Source organism: Oncorhynchus tshawytscha, linkage group LG26 (genome assembly GCF_018296145.1).
Source record: "Oncorhynchus tshawytscha isolate Ot180627B linkage group LG26, Otsh_v2.0, whole genome shotgun sequence".
In the NCBI taxonomy this organism is placed as follows: Eukaryota; Metazoa; Chordata; class Actinopteri; order Salmoniformes; family Salmonidae; genus Oncorhynchus; species Oncorhynchus tshawytscha.
This window is the reverse complement of record NC_056454.1, coordinates 20,420,548-20,434,826: the sequence shown is the minus strand read 5'-3', so window position 1 is coordinate 20,434,826 and position 14,279 is coordinate 20,420,548. Positions and strand designations below refer to the sequence as shown.

Here is a 14,279-nt window from a genome sequence, read left to right as displayed (position 1 = left end):
GGACCTACATGTTATATTTCATTGTTGTAATAGACGAAAGAAATAAAACTTCACCCCCAAAAATGTTTGAAAAAAGTATACATTAGCATAATTTATTTTATTTTATAGGCCTTCCTAACAGCATTATGCATTGACATTGACATGTATTTTTATTTATTCTAAAATATGTCATCATGTGGGCATTGTCTGACTAAATAGACTGCATGCAGCGATAGATGTTCCTGACACAAACACATAAACATGAAGTCTGTCCATGTAGTAGCTAGTCAGTCTCAACATTTGAGATGTTGAAGAGTTATTGTATGCTTGAAACAGCAGCATGCCAGCAGCATACCACTGCTGGCTTGCTTCTGAAGCTAAAAGCAGGGTTGGTCCTGGTCAGTCCCTGGATGGGAGACCAGATGGTGCTGGAAGTGGTGTTGGAGGTCCAGTAGGAGGCACTCTTTCCTCTGGTCTAAAAAACACTGCCCTGTGTAGGGTGCTGTATTTTGAATGGGATGTTAAACGGGTGTTCTGACTCTCTGAGGTTATTAAAGATCCCATGACACTTATCGTAAGAGTAGGGGTGTTAACCCCGGTGTCCTGGCTAAATTCCCAATCTGGCCCCCAAACCATCACGGTCACCTAATAATCCCCAGTTTACAATTGGCCCCCTCCTCTCCCCTGTAACTATTCCCCAGGTCGTTGCTGTAATTGAGAACGTGTTCTCAGTCAATTTACCTGGTAAAATAACGGATGAATAAAATACATTTTAAAAAATGAGAAAGTGAGCAAAAAACGGGTTCCCTTTGTAATAATATATCCTTCCGTACCTGGTTTTACCCCAACAAAAGCAACCGAATAGCGCAGCACCTATCAATTGAAATGGCTTGAAACAAATGAAAGCGGCTACATCTCATAAAAACGGATCATAAAGGAAATCGTGAATCGGCCTAATTATATTGGAGCCGTTGAACCTCTAAATCGGCTACCAGCATGTCAAGGACTTTTCAAGGACCAAATAGCCTAAATGTCTGAATTCAAAGTAGGCTATTCCATGATGACTGAATTGCACATCGCAAATGTTCCAAGACTTTTTACATACCTGGTTTACATACCTGGTTTACATACCTGGTTTACATACCTGGTTTACATACCTGGTTTACATACCCTTTCTGGCCTTAGCCTTTACAGGTAGATATCATAACTTGCACCATCTTTCCTACCTCTTTCCTATCGCTGTCAGTCTTCGGTGAGCTGCTCCACGAAACAATCAGCTGTTGGAGATATGTGTGCTTTCTCTGCCCAACAGATTATCTCAAACTAGGCTGTGTGCTTTCTCTGCCCAACAGATTATCTCAAACTAGGCTGTGTGCTTTCTCTGCCCAACAGATTATCTCAAACTAGGCTGTGTGCTTTCTCTGCCCAACAGATTAGCTCAAACTAGGCTGTGTGCTCTCTCTGCCCAACAGATTATCTCAAACTAGGCTGTGTGCTTTCTCTGCCCAACAGATTATCTCAAACTAGGCTGTGTGCTTTCTCTGCCCAACAGATTATCTCAAACTAGGCTGTGTGCTCTCTCTGCCCAACAGATTATCTCAAACTAGGCTGTGTGCTTTCTCTGCCCAACAGATTATCTCAAACTAGGCTGTGTGCTCTCTGCCCAACAGATTATCTGCCCAACAGATTATCTCAAACTAGGCTGTGTGCTTTCTCTGCCCAACAGATTATCTCAAACTAGGCTGTGTGCTTTCTCTGCCCAACAGATTATCTCAAACTAGGCTGTGTGCTTTCTCTGCCCAACAGATTATCTCAAACTAGGCTGTGTGCTCTCTCTGCCCAACAGATTATCTCAAACTAGGCTGTGTGCTTTCTCTGCCCAACAGATTATCTCAAACTAGGCTGTGTGCTTTCTCTGCCCAACAGATTATCTCAAACTAGGCTGTGTGCTTTCTCTGCCCAACAGATTATCTCAAACTAGGCTGTGTGCTTTCTCTGCCCAACAGATTATCTCAAACTAGGCTGTGTGCTTTCTCTGCCCAACAGATTATCTCAAACTAGGCTGTGTGCTCTCTCTGCCCAACAGATTATCTCAAACTAGGCTGTGTGCTCTCTCTGCCCAACAGATTATCTCAAACTAGGCTGTGATTATCTCAAACTAGCTCTCTCTGCCCAACAGATTATCTCAAACTAGGCTGTGTGCTTTCTCTGCCCAACAGATTATCTCAAACTAGGCTGTGTGCTCTCTCTGCCCAACAGATTATCTCAAACTAGGCTGTGTGCTTTCTCTGCCCAACAGATTATCTCAAACTAGGCTGTGTGCTCTCTCTGCCCAACAGATTATCTCAAACTAGGCTGTGTGCTCTCTCTGCCCAACAGATTATCTCAAACTAGGCTGTGTGCTTTCTCTGCCCAACAGATTATCTCAAACTAGGCTGTGTGCTTTCTCTGCCCAACAGATTATCTCAAACTAGGCTGTGTGCTTTCTCTGCCCAACAGATTATCTCAAACTAGGCTGTGTGCTTTCTCTGCCCAACAGATTATCTCAAACTAGGCTGTGTGCTTTCTCTGCCCAACAGATTATCTCAAACTAGGCTGTGTGCTTTCTCTGCCCAACAGATTATCTCAAACTAGGCTGTGTGCTCTCTCTGCCCAACAGATTATCTCAAACTAGGCTGTGTGCTTTCTCTGCCCAACAGATTATCTCAAACTAGGCTGTGTGCTTTCTCTGCCCAACAGATTATCTCAAACTAGGCTGTGTGCTTTCTCTGCCCAACAGATTATCTCAAACTAGGCTGTGTGCTTTCTCTGCCCAACAGATTATCTCAAACTAGGCTGTGTGCTTTCTCTGCCCAACAGATTATCTCAAACTAGGCTGTGTGCTCTCTCTGCCCAACAGATTATCTCAAACTAGGCTGTGTGCTCTCTCTGCCCAACAGATATCTCAAACTAGCCTGTGTGCACTCTCCGCCCAACAGATTATCTCAAACTAGGCTGTGTGCTCTCTCTGCCCAACAGATATCTCAAACTAGCCTGTGTGCTCTCTCCGCCCAACAGATTATCTCAAACTAGGCTGTGTGCGGCACAGAGCAATTAAGCTTTTTAAACTGAACAAAAATATTAACGCAACATGCAACAATTTCAAAGATTTTTGTGAGTTACAGTTCTAATAAGGAAATACGTCAATTGAAATCAATTCATTAGGCCCTAATCTATGGATTTCATATGACTGCGCAGGGGTGCAGCCATGGTGGTCCTTGGAAGGCAGCCAGGCCCAGCAAATCAGAATGTGTTTTTCCCCCACAAATTGGCTTTATTACAGGCAGAAATACCCCCCCTCAAATAATTCTGCAGGTGAAGAAGCCGGATGTGGAGGTCCTGGGCTGGCGTGGTTACACGTGGTCTGTGGTTGTGAGGCTGGTTAGACTGCCAAATTCTCTAAAACGGTTGGAGGCAGTAGAGAAATTATGGTCGAGAAATGAACATTCAATTCTCTGGCAACAGCTCTGGTGGACATTCCTGCAGTCAGCACGCTAATTGCACGCTCCCTCAACTTGAGACATCTGTGGCATTGTATTGTGACAAAACTGCACATTTTAGAGTGACCTTTTATTGTCCCCGTGATCATGCTGTTTAATCAGCGTCTTGATATGCCACACCTGTCAGGTGGCTGGATTATCTTGGCAAAATGCTCACTAACAGGGATGTTAACAAATTTGTGCACTACATTTGAGAGAAATAACCTTTTTGTGCATATGTAACATTTCTGGGATTTTTTTTGCAGCTTATGAAAGATGGGACCAACACTTTACATGTTGCACTTATTTTTGTTCAGTATACATAATGAACTAGCAGCTTCGGGAATTCATGTTTTTTTAAACAGTTATATATCCTTAACCTTTTTTTCACTGGCCCAAGCGGACCACTGACTGGGATGATAGACTGGCCCGAGGGGTTTCCTAAACCTCCCCTGGCCCGAGGGGTTTCCTAAACCTCCCCTAGCCAGCAGGCAGCCCTGAATGTCAAGCATTGGTTAAAGAGATGTCTTATTCCAGCTCCTTGTGCTCTGTTTGGATAGAAGTACTGAAGGTTCCTCTCCTCTCACCACAAGGTGCTGAACCTGTTGTGGAACCTGGCTCACAGCGATGACGTGCCTGTAGACATCATGGACCAGGCTCTCAGTGCTCACATCAAGATACTGGACTACAGTTGCTCTCAGGTAATACTAGGTACCAGTCAAGAGCCAGGCAACTGCTTTCCCACACGGCTCAAGGTACTGAAAACCAATCAATTAAGATTTATTTGAAGCGGTATATTGGAGTGTTCAGAAGAATCGGCTTATGGCTGTGTGTGTGTTCCTTGAATACGGATGTTCGTGTTCATTTCAGGATCGAGACACGCAGAAGATCCAGTGGATCGATCGCTTCATAGAAGAGTTGCGCACCAATGACAAATGGGTGATTCCTGCACTAAAGCAGATCCGAGAGATCTGTAGCCTGTTCGGAGAGGCTCCTCAGAATCTCAGGTAAGGAGATGGTCAGAGTTCAACTACGGGCTTGGAGGAGGGACATAGTTGAACATGCTAGTGATTGACAAAGATATGGAAGCAGAATGAGTACAAATGGAGTATTATTCAGGACGTAACAGATAGAAATGCACAGTGTAGAGCAGACGTTTTTTGTTATGTACAAAAGGGATTTGTCAGCTCAATACTTTACGTTTCTATCTGCAACATTTTAAATAGTTAAATATTTCACCCCACTTAAAAAAAGGCTAATTTTTGTTGTGCTCAGAATGCTATGCTTGGTTATACATTTACTCTACGCATTTAAAGCATGGCTTTGATTTTTCACATAGCTGACACAGATGTCTCTGGCATTTTAATCACATTTCCAAAGAGGCTGAGGCATGCCAACTCTTTTGTAAACAGGGATTTTCTGCCAACAGTCTGTGACTTGACCTTGCCACCCAGTTTGACCAGGTTTTCACTAACGCTTAGACTGGGAGCATTCTTGAAGACTAAAACTGAGCGAATGTATCTTGCTTCTTAAACGCTGAGCTCTCAAAGTAGCATGGAGATTGTTGAATAAGGTGCTGCTTTTAATAACAACGTGCAGTTGTACTGACTGAAATAGTACAAGTAAATGCAGCAAATATGTAGCACACCACATGCCTGTTGTTTTTCAGAAAGAAAATTCCTATTAACATACAAACGAACTTAGCGGGGTAAGTTGACAGCTAATTTGGGGGATATTATGGCAATATTTTGTATAAATTGTAAATAATTTCTAATTGACTCTCTCAGATGGTACAACAGATCTGTAATGTTTATTTTCATTCATTAATCTGCTTTAGCAAACCTCTCTCAGGGTAAATCTCAAATTACACCCTATTCCTTATACACTACTGCACTACCTTTGACCAGAGCCACAAATTACCACAAACAGTGCACTACCTTTGAGCAGAGCCACAAATTACCACAAACAGTGCACTACCTTTGAGCAGAGCCACAAATTACCACAAACAGTGCACTACCTTTGAGCAGAGCCACAAAGGGCTCTTGTCAAGTAGTGCATTATTTGGGGAATTGGGTGCAAAAGTATTTCAATACATAGGGAAAAGGGTGTCACACTGAAATGCGTCTTTTTCTGCACCTGCTCTTCTTAGCTCCAATCACTGACTGTTTGCAGGGTGACATTTTGGGGGGCATTTCTGAGGGTGCTGCATACTCACATTTCCGGAACACAACATCCTAGTAATTTTAAGACTGAAATTCCTCAACATTTCTCTTGCTACACACACACACACACACACACAGATAATGGCCTACTGGTTAGAACAGTCGATATACCAAAATGGATTTCTTTAAGCTACAGGTGCAGATAAGCAACAAAATTCCACTAATTGTACACGCAAATCATTGTAATAATTTCATTAGTAGGAGTGGGAGTATAAATTGAAGTTGTCTACTTGTCATAGACATGGTGGCTAAGTCTCTGAACTTTTGTCTCTCTTTTCCACCCTCTCTCTCCATCTCTCTCTCTCCCTCCAACTATCTTTCTCGCTCCATCTCTTTCTCTCTTCATATCTCTCTCCACCTCACTCTCTGCTATACAGTCAGACTCAGAGGAGTCCTCATGTGTTCTATCGTCATGACCTGATCAACCAGCTCCAACACAACCATGCCCTGGTCACGCTGGTGGCTGAGAACCTCTCTGCCTACATGGAGACCATGAGGCAGTTCTCTAAAGGTACGGCTCACCTGACACAGTGGATTCGATTTTCTCATTAATCACGATTGCCTCATTCTTGACTTTCAGACTTCTTCAGAAATACTACACTGAGTGTACAAAACATTAGGAGCACCTTCCTAATATTCAGTTGTGCACTCAGAACTGCCTCAATTCGTCGGGGCATGGACTCTACAAGGTGTCGAAAGTGTTCCACAGGGAGGCTGGCCCAAGTCGACTCCAATGCTTCCCACAGTTGTGTCAAGTTGGCTGGACTTCCTTTTTGTGGTAGATCATTTTTGATGTTCAGCGTGAAAAACCCAGCAGCGCTGCAGGTCTTGACACAGTCAAACTGGTGTGGCTGACACGTACTACCAAAACCCTGTTCAAAGGCTCTTAAATATTTTGTCTTGTCCATTCATCCTCTGAATGGCACACATACACAATCCATGTCTCAATTGTCATGAGGCTTAAAAATCCTTCTCTCCTCCCCTTCATCTACACCAGTGGTCACCTTCCTTTTCTGAGTAAAGATCACTTTCGCAGTCAAAAAGCAAGCAGAGATCTACCACTCTGTTTTTTTTCAACATGACTCAAATGTAACATTAACCCAATAAAACAGTTCTGTAGGAAATGAAGTTTGCAGTAGGCAGGCCTAATACATTATCACAGCATATTGGCTATATGCCTGTCCTGCCAATATTGTTCTTCTATACAGACCATATTATATTTCAAAACTCTAGCTTTGATAACAAAATAGATCAGTAGTTGGTGTACAACTTATGAGGCACAGCTGAAGTATAAATTGAAATAATTATCAAATAATTAGCTTTTATTTTACTGGACTGATGGTACCTGCATTTGATGGTCATGGTACTTTCAAGACAACTGGGAACACAGGGTGAAAAAACTAGGTCAAATCACGACGTCCGTGATGCTCCGGTCGAATTCCGAGTTGGATGACCATTTAAAAACTATTTTTCCCAGTCGGATCTAGTTTTTTTTTTTCTTTTTCAAAATCCCTGTTGTCTTGGTATTTGGTATTTTATTAGGATCCCTATTAGCTTTTGCAAAAGCAGCAGCTACTCTTCCTGGGGTCCACGCAAAACATGAAACATTACATAATACAGAATATTAATAGACAAGAACAGCTCAAGGACATAACTACATACATAAAAAAAATGTCCTTGAGCTGTTCTTGTCTATTAATGTTCTGTATTATGTCGTGTTTTATGTGGACCCCAGGAAGAGTGAACGCACTTAAGTCGGAGATGTCAGAGTTCCCAGATGTTTTGAACATTGCATTAGTCTCAGCGAAGGGAAGGAGAGAGCAGCAGAGGGTTATCCTCTCACGGTGAGGCTGAGCAGAGAGAGGGGACAGTCCTCAGTGAAAGTGAAATATTCCTCGATATTAAAATGAACACGATGAGCTTCGAATAATAATACAAATGCAGGGCTACTCATTCATTGCAGCGTGAGTGGGAATAGGGAGAAGGGCTTTTATGTTTTAATATATATATATATATACAGTGCCTTGCGAAAGTATTCGGCCCCCTTGAACTTTGCGACCTTTTGCCACATTTCAGGCTTCAAACATAAAGATATAAAACTGTATTTTTTTGTGAAGAATCAACAACAAGTGGGACACAATCATGAAGTGGAACGACATTTATTGGATATTTCAAACTTTTTGAACAAATCAAAAACTGAAAAATTGGGCGTGCAAAATTATTCAGCCCCTTTACTTTCAGTGCAGCAAACTCTCTCCAGAAGTTCAGTGAGGATCTCTGAATGATCCCATGTTGACCTAAATGACTAATGATGATAAATACAATCCACCTGTGTGTAATCAAGTCTCCGTATAAATGCACCTGCACTGTGATAGTCTCAGAGGTCCGTTAAAAGCGCAGAGAGCATCATGAAGAACAAGGAACACACCAGGCAGGTCCGAGATACTGTTGTGAAGAAGTTTAAAGCCGGATTTGGATACAAAAAGATTTCCCAAGCTTTAAACATCCCAAGGAGCACTGTGCAAGCTATAATATTGAAATGGAAGGAGTATCAGACCACTGCAAATCTACCAAGACCTGGCCGTCCCTCTAAACTGTCAGCTCATACAAGGAGAAGACTGATCAGAGATGCAGCCAAGAGGCCCATGATCACTCTGGATGAACTGCAGAGATCTACAGCTGAGGTGGGAGACTCTGTCCATAGGACAACAATCAGTCGTATATTGCACAAATCTGGCCTTTATGGAAGAGTGGCAAGAAGAAAGCCATTTCTTAAAGATATCCATAAAAAGTGTCGTTTAAAGTTTGCCACAAGCCACCTGGGAGACACACCAAACATGTGGAAGAAGGTGCTCTGGTCAGATGAAACCAAAATTGAACTTTTTGGCAACAATGCAAAACGTTATGTTTGGCGTAAAAGCAACACAGCTCATCACCCTGAACACACCATCCCCACTGTCAAACATGGTGGTGGCAGCATCATGGTTTGGGCCTGCTTTTCTTCAGCAGGGACAGGGAAGATGGTTAAAATTGATGGGAAGATGGATGGAGCCAAATACAGGACCATTCTGGAAGAAAATCTGATGGAGTCTACAAAAGACCTGAGACTGGGACGGAGATTTGTCTTCCAACAAGACAATGATCCAAAACATAAAGCAAAATCTACAATGGAATGGTTCAAAAATAAACATATCCAGGTGTTAGAATGGCCAAGTCAAAGTCCAGACCTGAATCCAATTGAGAATCTGTGGAAAGAACTGAAAACTGCTGTTCACAAATGCTCTCCATCCAACCTCACTGAGCGAGCTGTTTTGCAAGGAGGCATGGGAAAAAAATTCAGTCTCTCGATGTGCAAAACTGATAGAGACATACCCCAAGCGACTTACAGCTGTAATCGTAGCAAAAGGTGGCGCTACAAAGTATTAACTTAAGGGGGCTGAATAATTTTGCACGCCCAATTTTTCAGTTTTTGATTTGTTAAAAAAGTTCTGAAATATCCAATAAATGTCGTTCCACTTCATAATTGTGTCCCACTTGTTGTTGATTCTTCACAAAAAAATACAGTTTTATATCTTTGTTTGAAGCCTGAAATGTGGCAAATGTCGCAAAGTTCAAGGGGGCCTAATACTTTCGCAAGGCACTGTATATATTTTTTTTACATGAAATCATAACAGCAGCTCTTTGCTATATTCTTTGAGTCTCTCTCTGGTCATGGTTTTAAAAGTTATGATATTTCACATAGGCTAGTATCCGACCTGTAGGCACTGTGATTTGAGCTATTCGATTGGCCAGCGCAGTAGACGCGCTTGATTTAACCATGGATCTCCAGGTCTGCCGGGTAGGAGAAGTTAGTCATTTCAGACTTTTCAATTGTTCAAAATGACAACACTTTGCCTACTCCGGTGCGCAGGGCTTCTGAATCAAGTGCACCTACCGACAAAAGTGAAACGCAAATAATACAAAAAGGTGTGCAAGCCTTTATCATTGGCTTTTCTACAGAAATGTTTGGTGATCGACTAGGAATGCTTGAAGATCGAACAGTTGATTGCGATCGACCGGTTGGTGACGACTGATATGAAGTGGATTTAGCAAGTGGCTATGGCTTTCACCTGATCAGTCTGTCATGGAAAGTAAAGAGCAGGTGTTCCTAATGTTTTGTACACTGTTTGTTTCTCTACATTCTCTACCCTCTGTATCTAACCCTGGGCAGTTAGCATGTTAGTTTTCCATTTGAAAAACATCCGTATTTGCGTGATATTTAAAGATGTATGTTGAGCCCTGATGTAGATGGTCCTGTGTGTTATGTAGCCGAGCAGGCAGAGTTTGACCCCCAGACGGTGAGGGCAGGGAGCCGCTACAGCCACGTACAGGAAGTCCAGGAGAGACTCAACTTCCTGAGGTATGACATCACATCTGCGGGGTTGTATTAATTAGGCACCAAACTGAAGAAAACACACTGAAACAGGCATGAGTCACTGTCTGTACTTGTCCAATAAGAAGCACTAATTGTTCTTTTACTTTGCAAAACACTTTTAAAATGTTTTCCTTTGCGTGACCTAATGAATACGACCCAGCTCCATCTTCATGAATACAATTCATGGAATTGAGCCATGAACTAAGCCACTGTCATCTGATCTTCATGGTTAATGTATGTGTCTGTGTTGTCCCCAGGTTCCTGCTGAAGGATGGCCAGTTGTGGCTCTGTGCTCCTCAGGCCAAACAGATCTGGAAGTGCCTGGCCGAAAACGCTGTCTTCCTATGTGATAGAGAGGCCTGCTTCAAATGGTACGCTGCCATCATCAATATTATCACCTCGAAAGGGTGAATATGGCTCCAACATGTTTCAATTTATGTTATTTCCTTTCTCTCTGTCATGGAGAACAAGTCAAATATTCAACATTTTCTCAACTTGAATGTTCTCAACAACAATAAAAAAACACCCACTCAACTCTGTTGTTCATCCCCAGGTACTCCAAGCTGATGGGAGATGAGCCAGACCTGGACCCAGACATTAACAAGGACTTCTTTGAGAACAACGTCCTCCAGCTGGACCCGTCTCTGCTCACAGAGAACGGCATGAAGTGCTTCGAGAGGTTCTTCAAGGCTGTCAACTGCCGGGAGGGAAAGCTGGTGGCCAAACGCAGGGCCTACATGATGGACGACCTGGAGCTCATAGGACTGGACTACCTCTGGAGGGTGAGTTATTAGCTTTTTCACTATAACAGACAGCTGTTACTCGTAAGTAGGGCTGGGAATTGGTAGGGACCTCAATGTCGATATTATCACGATACTTAGGTGTTGATACGACATGTATTGCGATTCACACAATTGTGTGTGTGTGTATATATATTTATCACACACACACACACACTACAAGTCAAACGTTTGGACACCTACTCATTCAAGGGTTTTTATTTATTTTTACTTTTTTCTACATTGTAGAATAATAGTGAAGACATCAAAACTATGAAATAACACATGGAATCATCTAATAACCAAAAAAGTGTTAAACAAATCAAAGTATATTTAAGATTTTAGATTCTTCAAAGTAACCACCCTTTGCCTTGATGACAGCTTTGCACACTCTTGGTATTCTCTCAACCAGCTTCACCTGGAATGCTTTTCCAACAGTCTTGAAGGAGTTCCCACATATGCTGAGCACTTGTTGGCTGCTTTTCCTTCACTCTGCGTTCCCATTCATTGCAAACCATCTAATTTGGGTAGAGGTTGGGTGGTTGTGGGGGCCAGGTCATCTGATGCAGCACTCCATCACTCTCCTTCTTGGTTAAATAGCCCTTACACAGCCTGGATGTCTGTTGGGTAATTTTCCTGTTGAAAAAGAAATGCTAGTCCCAGATGGGATGGCGTATCACTGCAGAATGATGTGGTAGGCACGCTGGTTCTGTGCCTTGAATTCTAAATAAATCACAGATGGTGTCACCAGCAAAGCACCCCTACACCATCACACCACCTCCTCCATGCTTCATGGTAGGAACCACACATGCAGAGATCATCCGTTCACCCACTCTGCGTCTCACAAAGACACGGCGGTTGGAACCAAAAGTCTCACATTTGGACTCATCAAACCAAAGGACAGATTTCTACCGGTTTAATGTCCATTCCTCATGTTTCTTGGCCCAAGCAAGTCTCTTCTTATTATTGTTGTCTTTTAGTAGTGGTTTCTTTGCAGCAATTTGACCATCAAGGCCTGATTCACACAGTCTCCTCTGAACAGTTGATGTGCCTGTGACTTGAACTCTAAAGCATTTATTTGGGCTGCAATCTGAGGTGCAGTGAACTCTAATGAACTTATCCTCTGCAGCAGAAGTAACTCTGGGTTTTCCTTTTCTGTGGCAGTCCACATGAGAGCCAGTTTCATTATAGTGCTTGATGGTTTTTGCGACTACACTTGAAGAAACTTTCAATGTTCTTGAAATGTTTTTGTATTGACTGACCTTCATGTCTTGAAGTAATGATGGACTGTCGTTTCTCTTTAGTTATTTGAGCTGTTCTTAACATAAAATGGACTTGGTCTTTTACCAAATAGGGCTATCTTCTGTATACCACCCCTACCTTTTCACAACACAACTGATTGGCTGAAACGCATTAAGAAGGAAAGAAATTCCACAAATTAAATTTTAAGAAGGCACACCTGTTAATTGAAATTCATTCCAGGTGACTACCTGTCATCAAGGCAAAGGATGGCTACTTTGAAGAATCTCAAATCTAAAATATATTTTGATTTGTTTAACACTTTTTGGGTTATTACATGATTCCATATGTGTTATTTCATAGTTTTGATGTCTTCACTATTATTCTACAATGTAGTAAAAATAAAGAAAAACCCTTGAATGAGTAGGTGTCACCACATTTTTGACTGGCACTGTATATATAGTGCATTCGGATAGTATTCACTCTTTCCCTTTTTCAACATTGTGTTACTTTACAGCCTTATTCTAAAATGTATTACATTTGTATTTTTCCTCATCGTTCTTCACACAATACCCCATAATGACAAAGTGAAAAACAGGTTTATAGAGAATAAAAATACAAATATTTACATAAGTATTCAGACCCGTTGCTATGAGACTCGAAATGCTTCTGTGCATCCTGTTTCCATTGATCATCCTTGAGATGTTTCTACAAGTTGATTGGAGTCCACCTGTGGTAAATTCAATTGATTAGACATGTTTTGGAAAGGCACACACCTGTCTATATAAGTTCCCACAGTTGACAGTGCACGTCAGAGCAAAAACCAAGCCATGTGGTCCGTCGAGCTCCGAGACCGGATACTGTTGAGGCACAGATCTGGGGGAAGGGTACAAAAAATATCTGCAGCATTGAAGGTCCCTAAGAACACAGTGGCCTCCATCATTCTTAAATGGAAGAAGTGTGGAAACACCAAGACTCCTCCTAGAGCTGGCCGCTCAGCCAAACTGAGCAGTCGCGGGAGAAGGGCCTTGGTCAGGAAGTTGACCAAGAACCCGATGGTCACTCTGACAGAGCTCCAGAGTTCCTCTGTGGAGATGGGAGAACCTTCCAGAAGGACAAACATCTCTGCAGCACTCCACCAATCGGGCCTTTATGGTAGAGTGGCCAGATGGAAGTCACTCGTCAGTAAAAGGCACATGACAGCCTGCTTGGAATTCTCTTGTCTGATTAAACCAAGATTGAACTCTTGGGCCTGAATTCCAGGTGTCGGGTCTGGAGGAAAATGAGTACCATCCCTACGGTGAAGCATGGTGGTGGCAGTCGGGATCGAGGGAAAGGCAAACAGAGTAAAGTACAGAGATCCTTGATGAAAACCTGTTCCAGAACGCTCAGGACATCAGCCTGGGGTGAAGTTTCACCTTCCGATAGGACAACGACCCTAAGCACACAGCCAAGACAACGCAGGAGTGACTTCGGGACAAGTCTCTGAATGTCCATGAGTGGTCCAGCCAGAGCCCGAACTTGAACCCGGTCGAACATCTCTGGAGAGACCTAAAAAATAGCTGTGCAGCGATGCTCCATATCCAACCTGACAGAGCTTGAGAGAATCTGCAGATATAAATGGGTGAAACTCCCTGAATACAGGTGTGCAAAGCTTGTAGCATCATACCCAAGAAGACTCAAGGCTGCCAAAGGTGCTTCAACAAAGTACTTGAGTAAAAGGTCTGAATACTTATGTAAATGTGATATTTCAGTTTTGTGTTTTTTGCTACATCCATTTTTTTAGACTTTAAATGGGGTATTGAGTGTAGATTGATGAGGGAAAAAACGATTGTATCCATTTTAGAATAAGGCTGTAACGTAACATAATGGGGAAGAAGTAAAGTGGTCTGAATACTTTCCCAATGCTCTATATTAGCGGTCGACCTGATTTATGATTTTTCAACGCCAATACCGATTATTGGAGGACCAAAAAAAGCCGATACCGATTTATCGGCCAATTAAAAAAAAAATAATAATAAAAAATTGTATAAATGACAATTACAACAATACTGAATGAACACTTATTTTAACTTAATATACTACATCAATACAATCAATTTAGCCTCAAATAAATAATGAAACATGT

The 14,279-nt window shown here is 42.2% G+C and overlaps 1 protein-coding gene across 7 annotated transcripts in view; it reads left to right on the top strand.

The window, feature by feature from the left end:
- LOC112225329 (probable ubiquitin carboxyl-terminal hydrolase FAF-X) overlaps positions 1–14,279 on the top strand; it is an 86,772-nt gene that overhangs the window by 33,253 nt on the left and 39,240 nt on the right. For 3 of the 7 annotated variants that reach the window (XM_024389188.2, XM_024389187.2, XM_024389186.2), the window contains exons 13-19: positions 4,091–4,198; positions 4,368–4,504; positions 5,167–5,205; positions 6,097–6,230; positions 10,028–10,118; positions 10,391–10,540; positions 10,687–10,915. In XM_024389188.2, coding sequence (XP_024244956.1) covers positions 4,091–4,198; positions 4,368–4,504; positions 5,167–5,205; positions 6,097–6,230; positions 10,028–10,118; positions 10,391–10,540; positions 10,687–10,915 — 888 coding nt within the window. The remainder of the gene's footprint in view (positions 1–4,090; positions 4,199–4,367; positions 4,505–5,166; positions 5,206–6,096; positions 6,231–10,027; positions 10,119–10,390; positions 10,541–10,686; positions 10,916–14,279) is intronic. The other 4 variants (XM_024389193.2, XM_024389192.2, XM_024389189.2 and 1 more) reach the window with 3 other exon arrangements.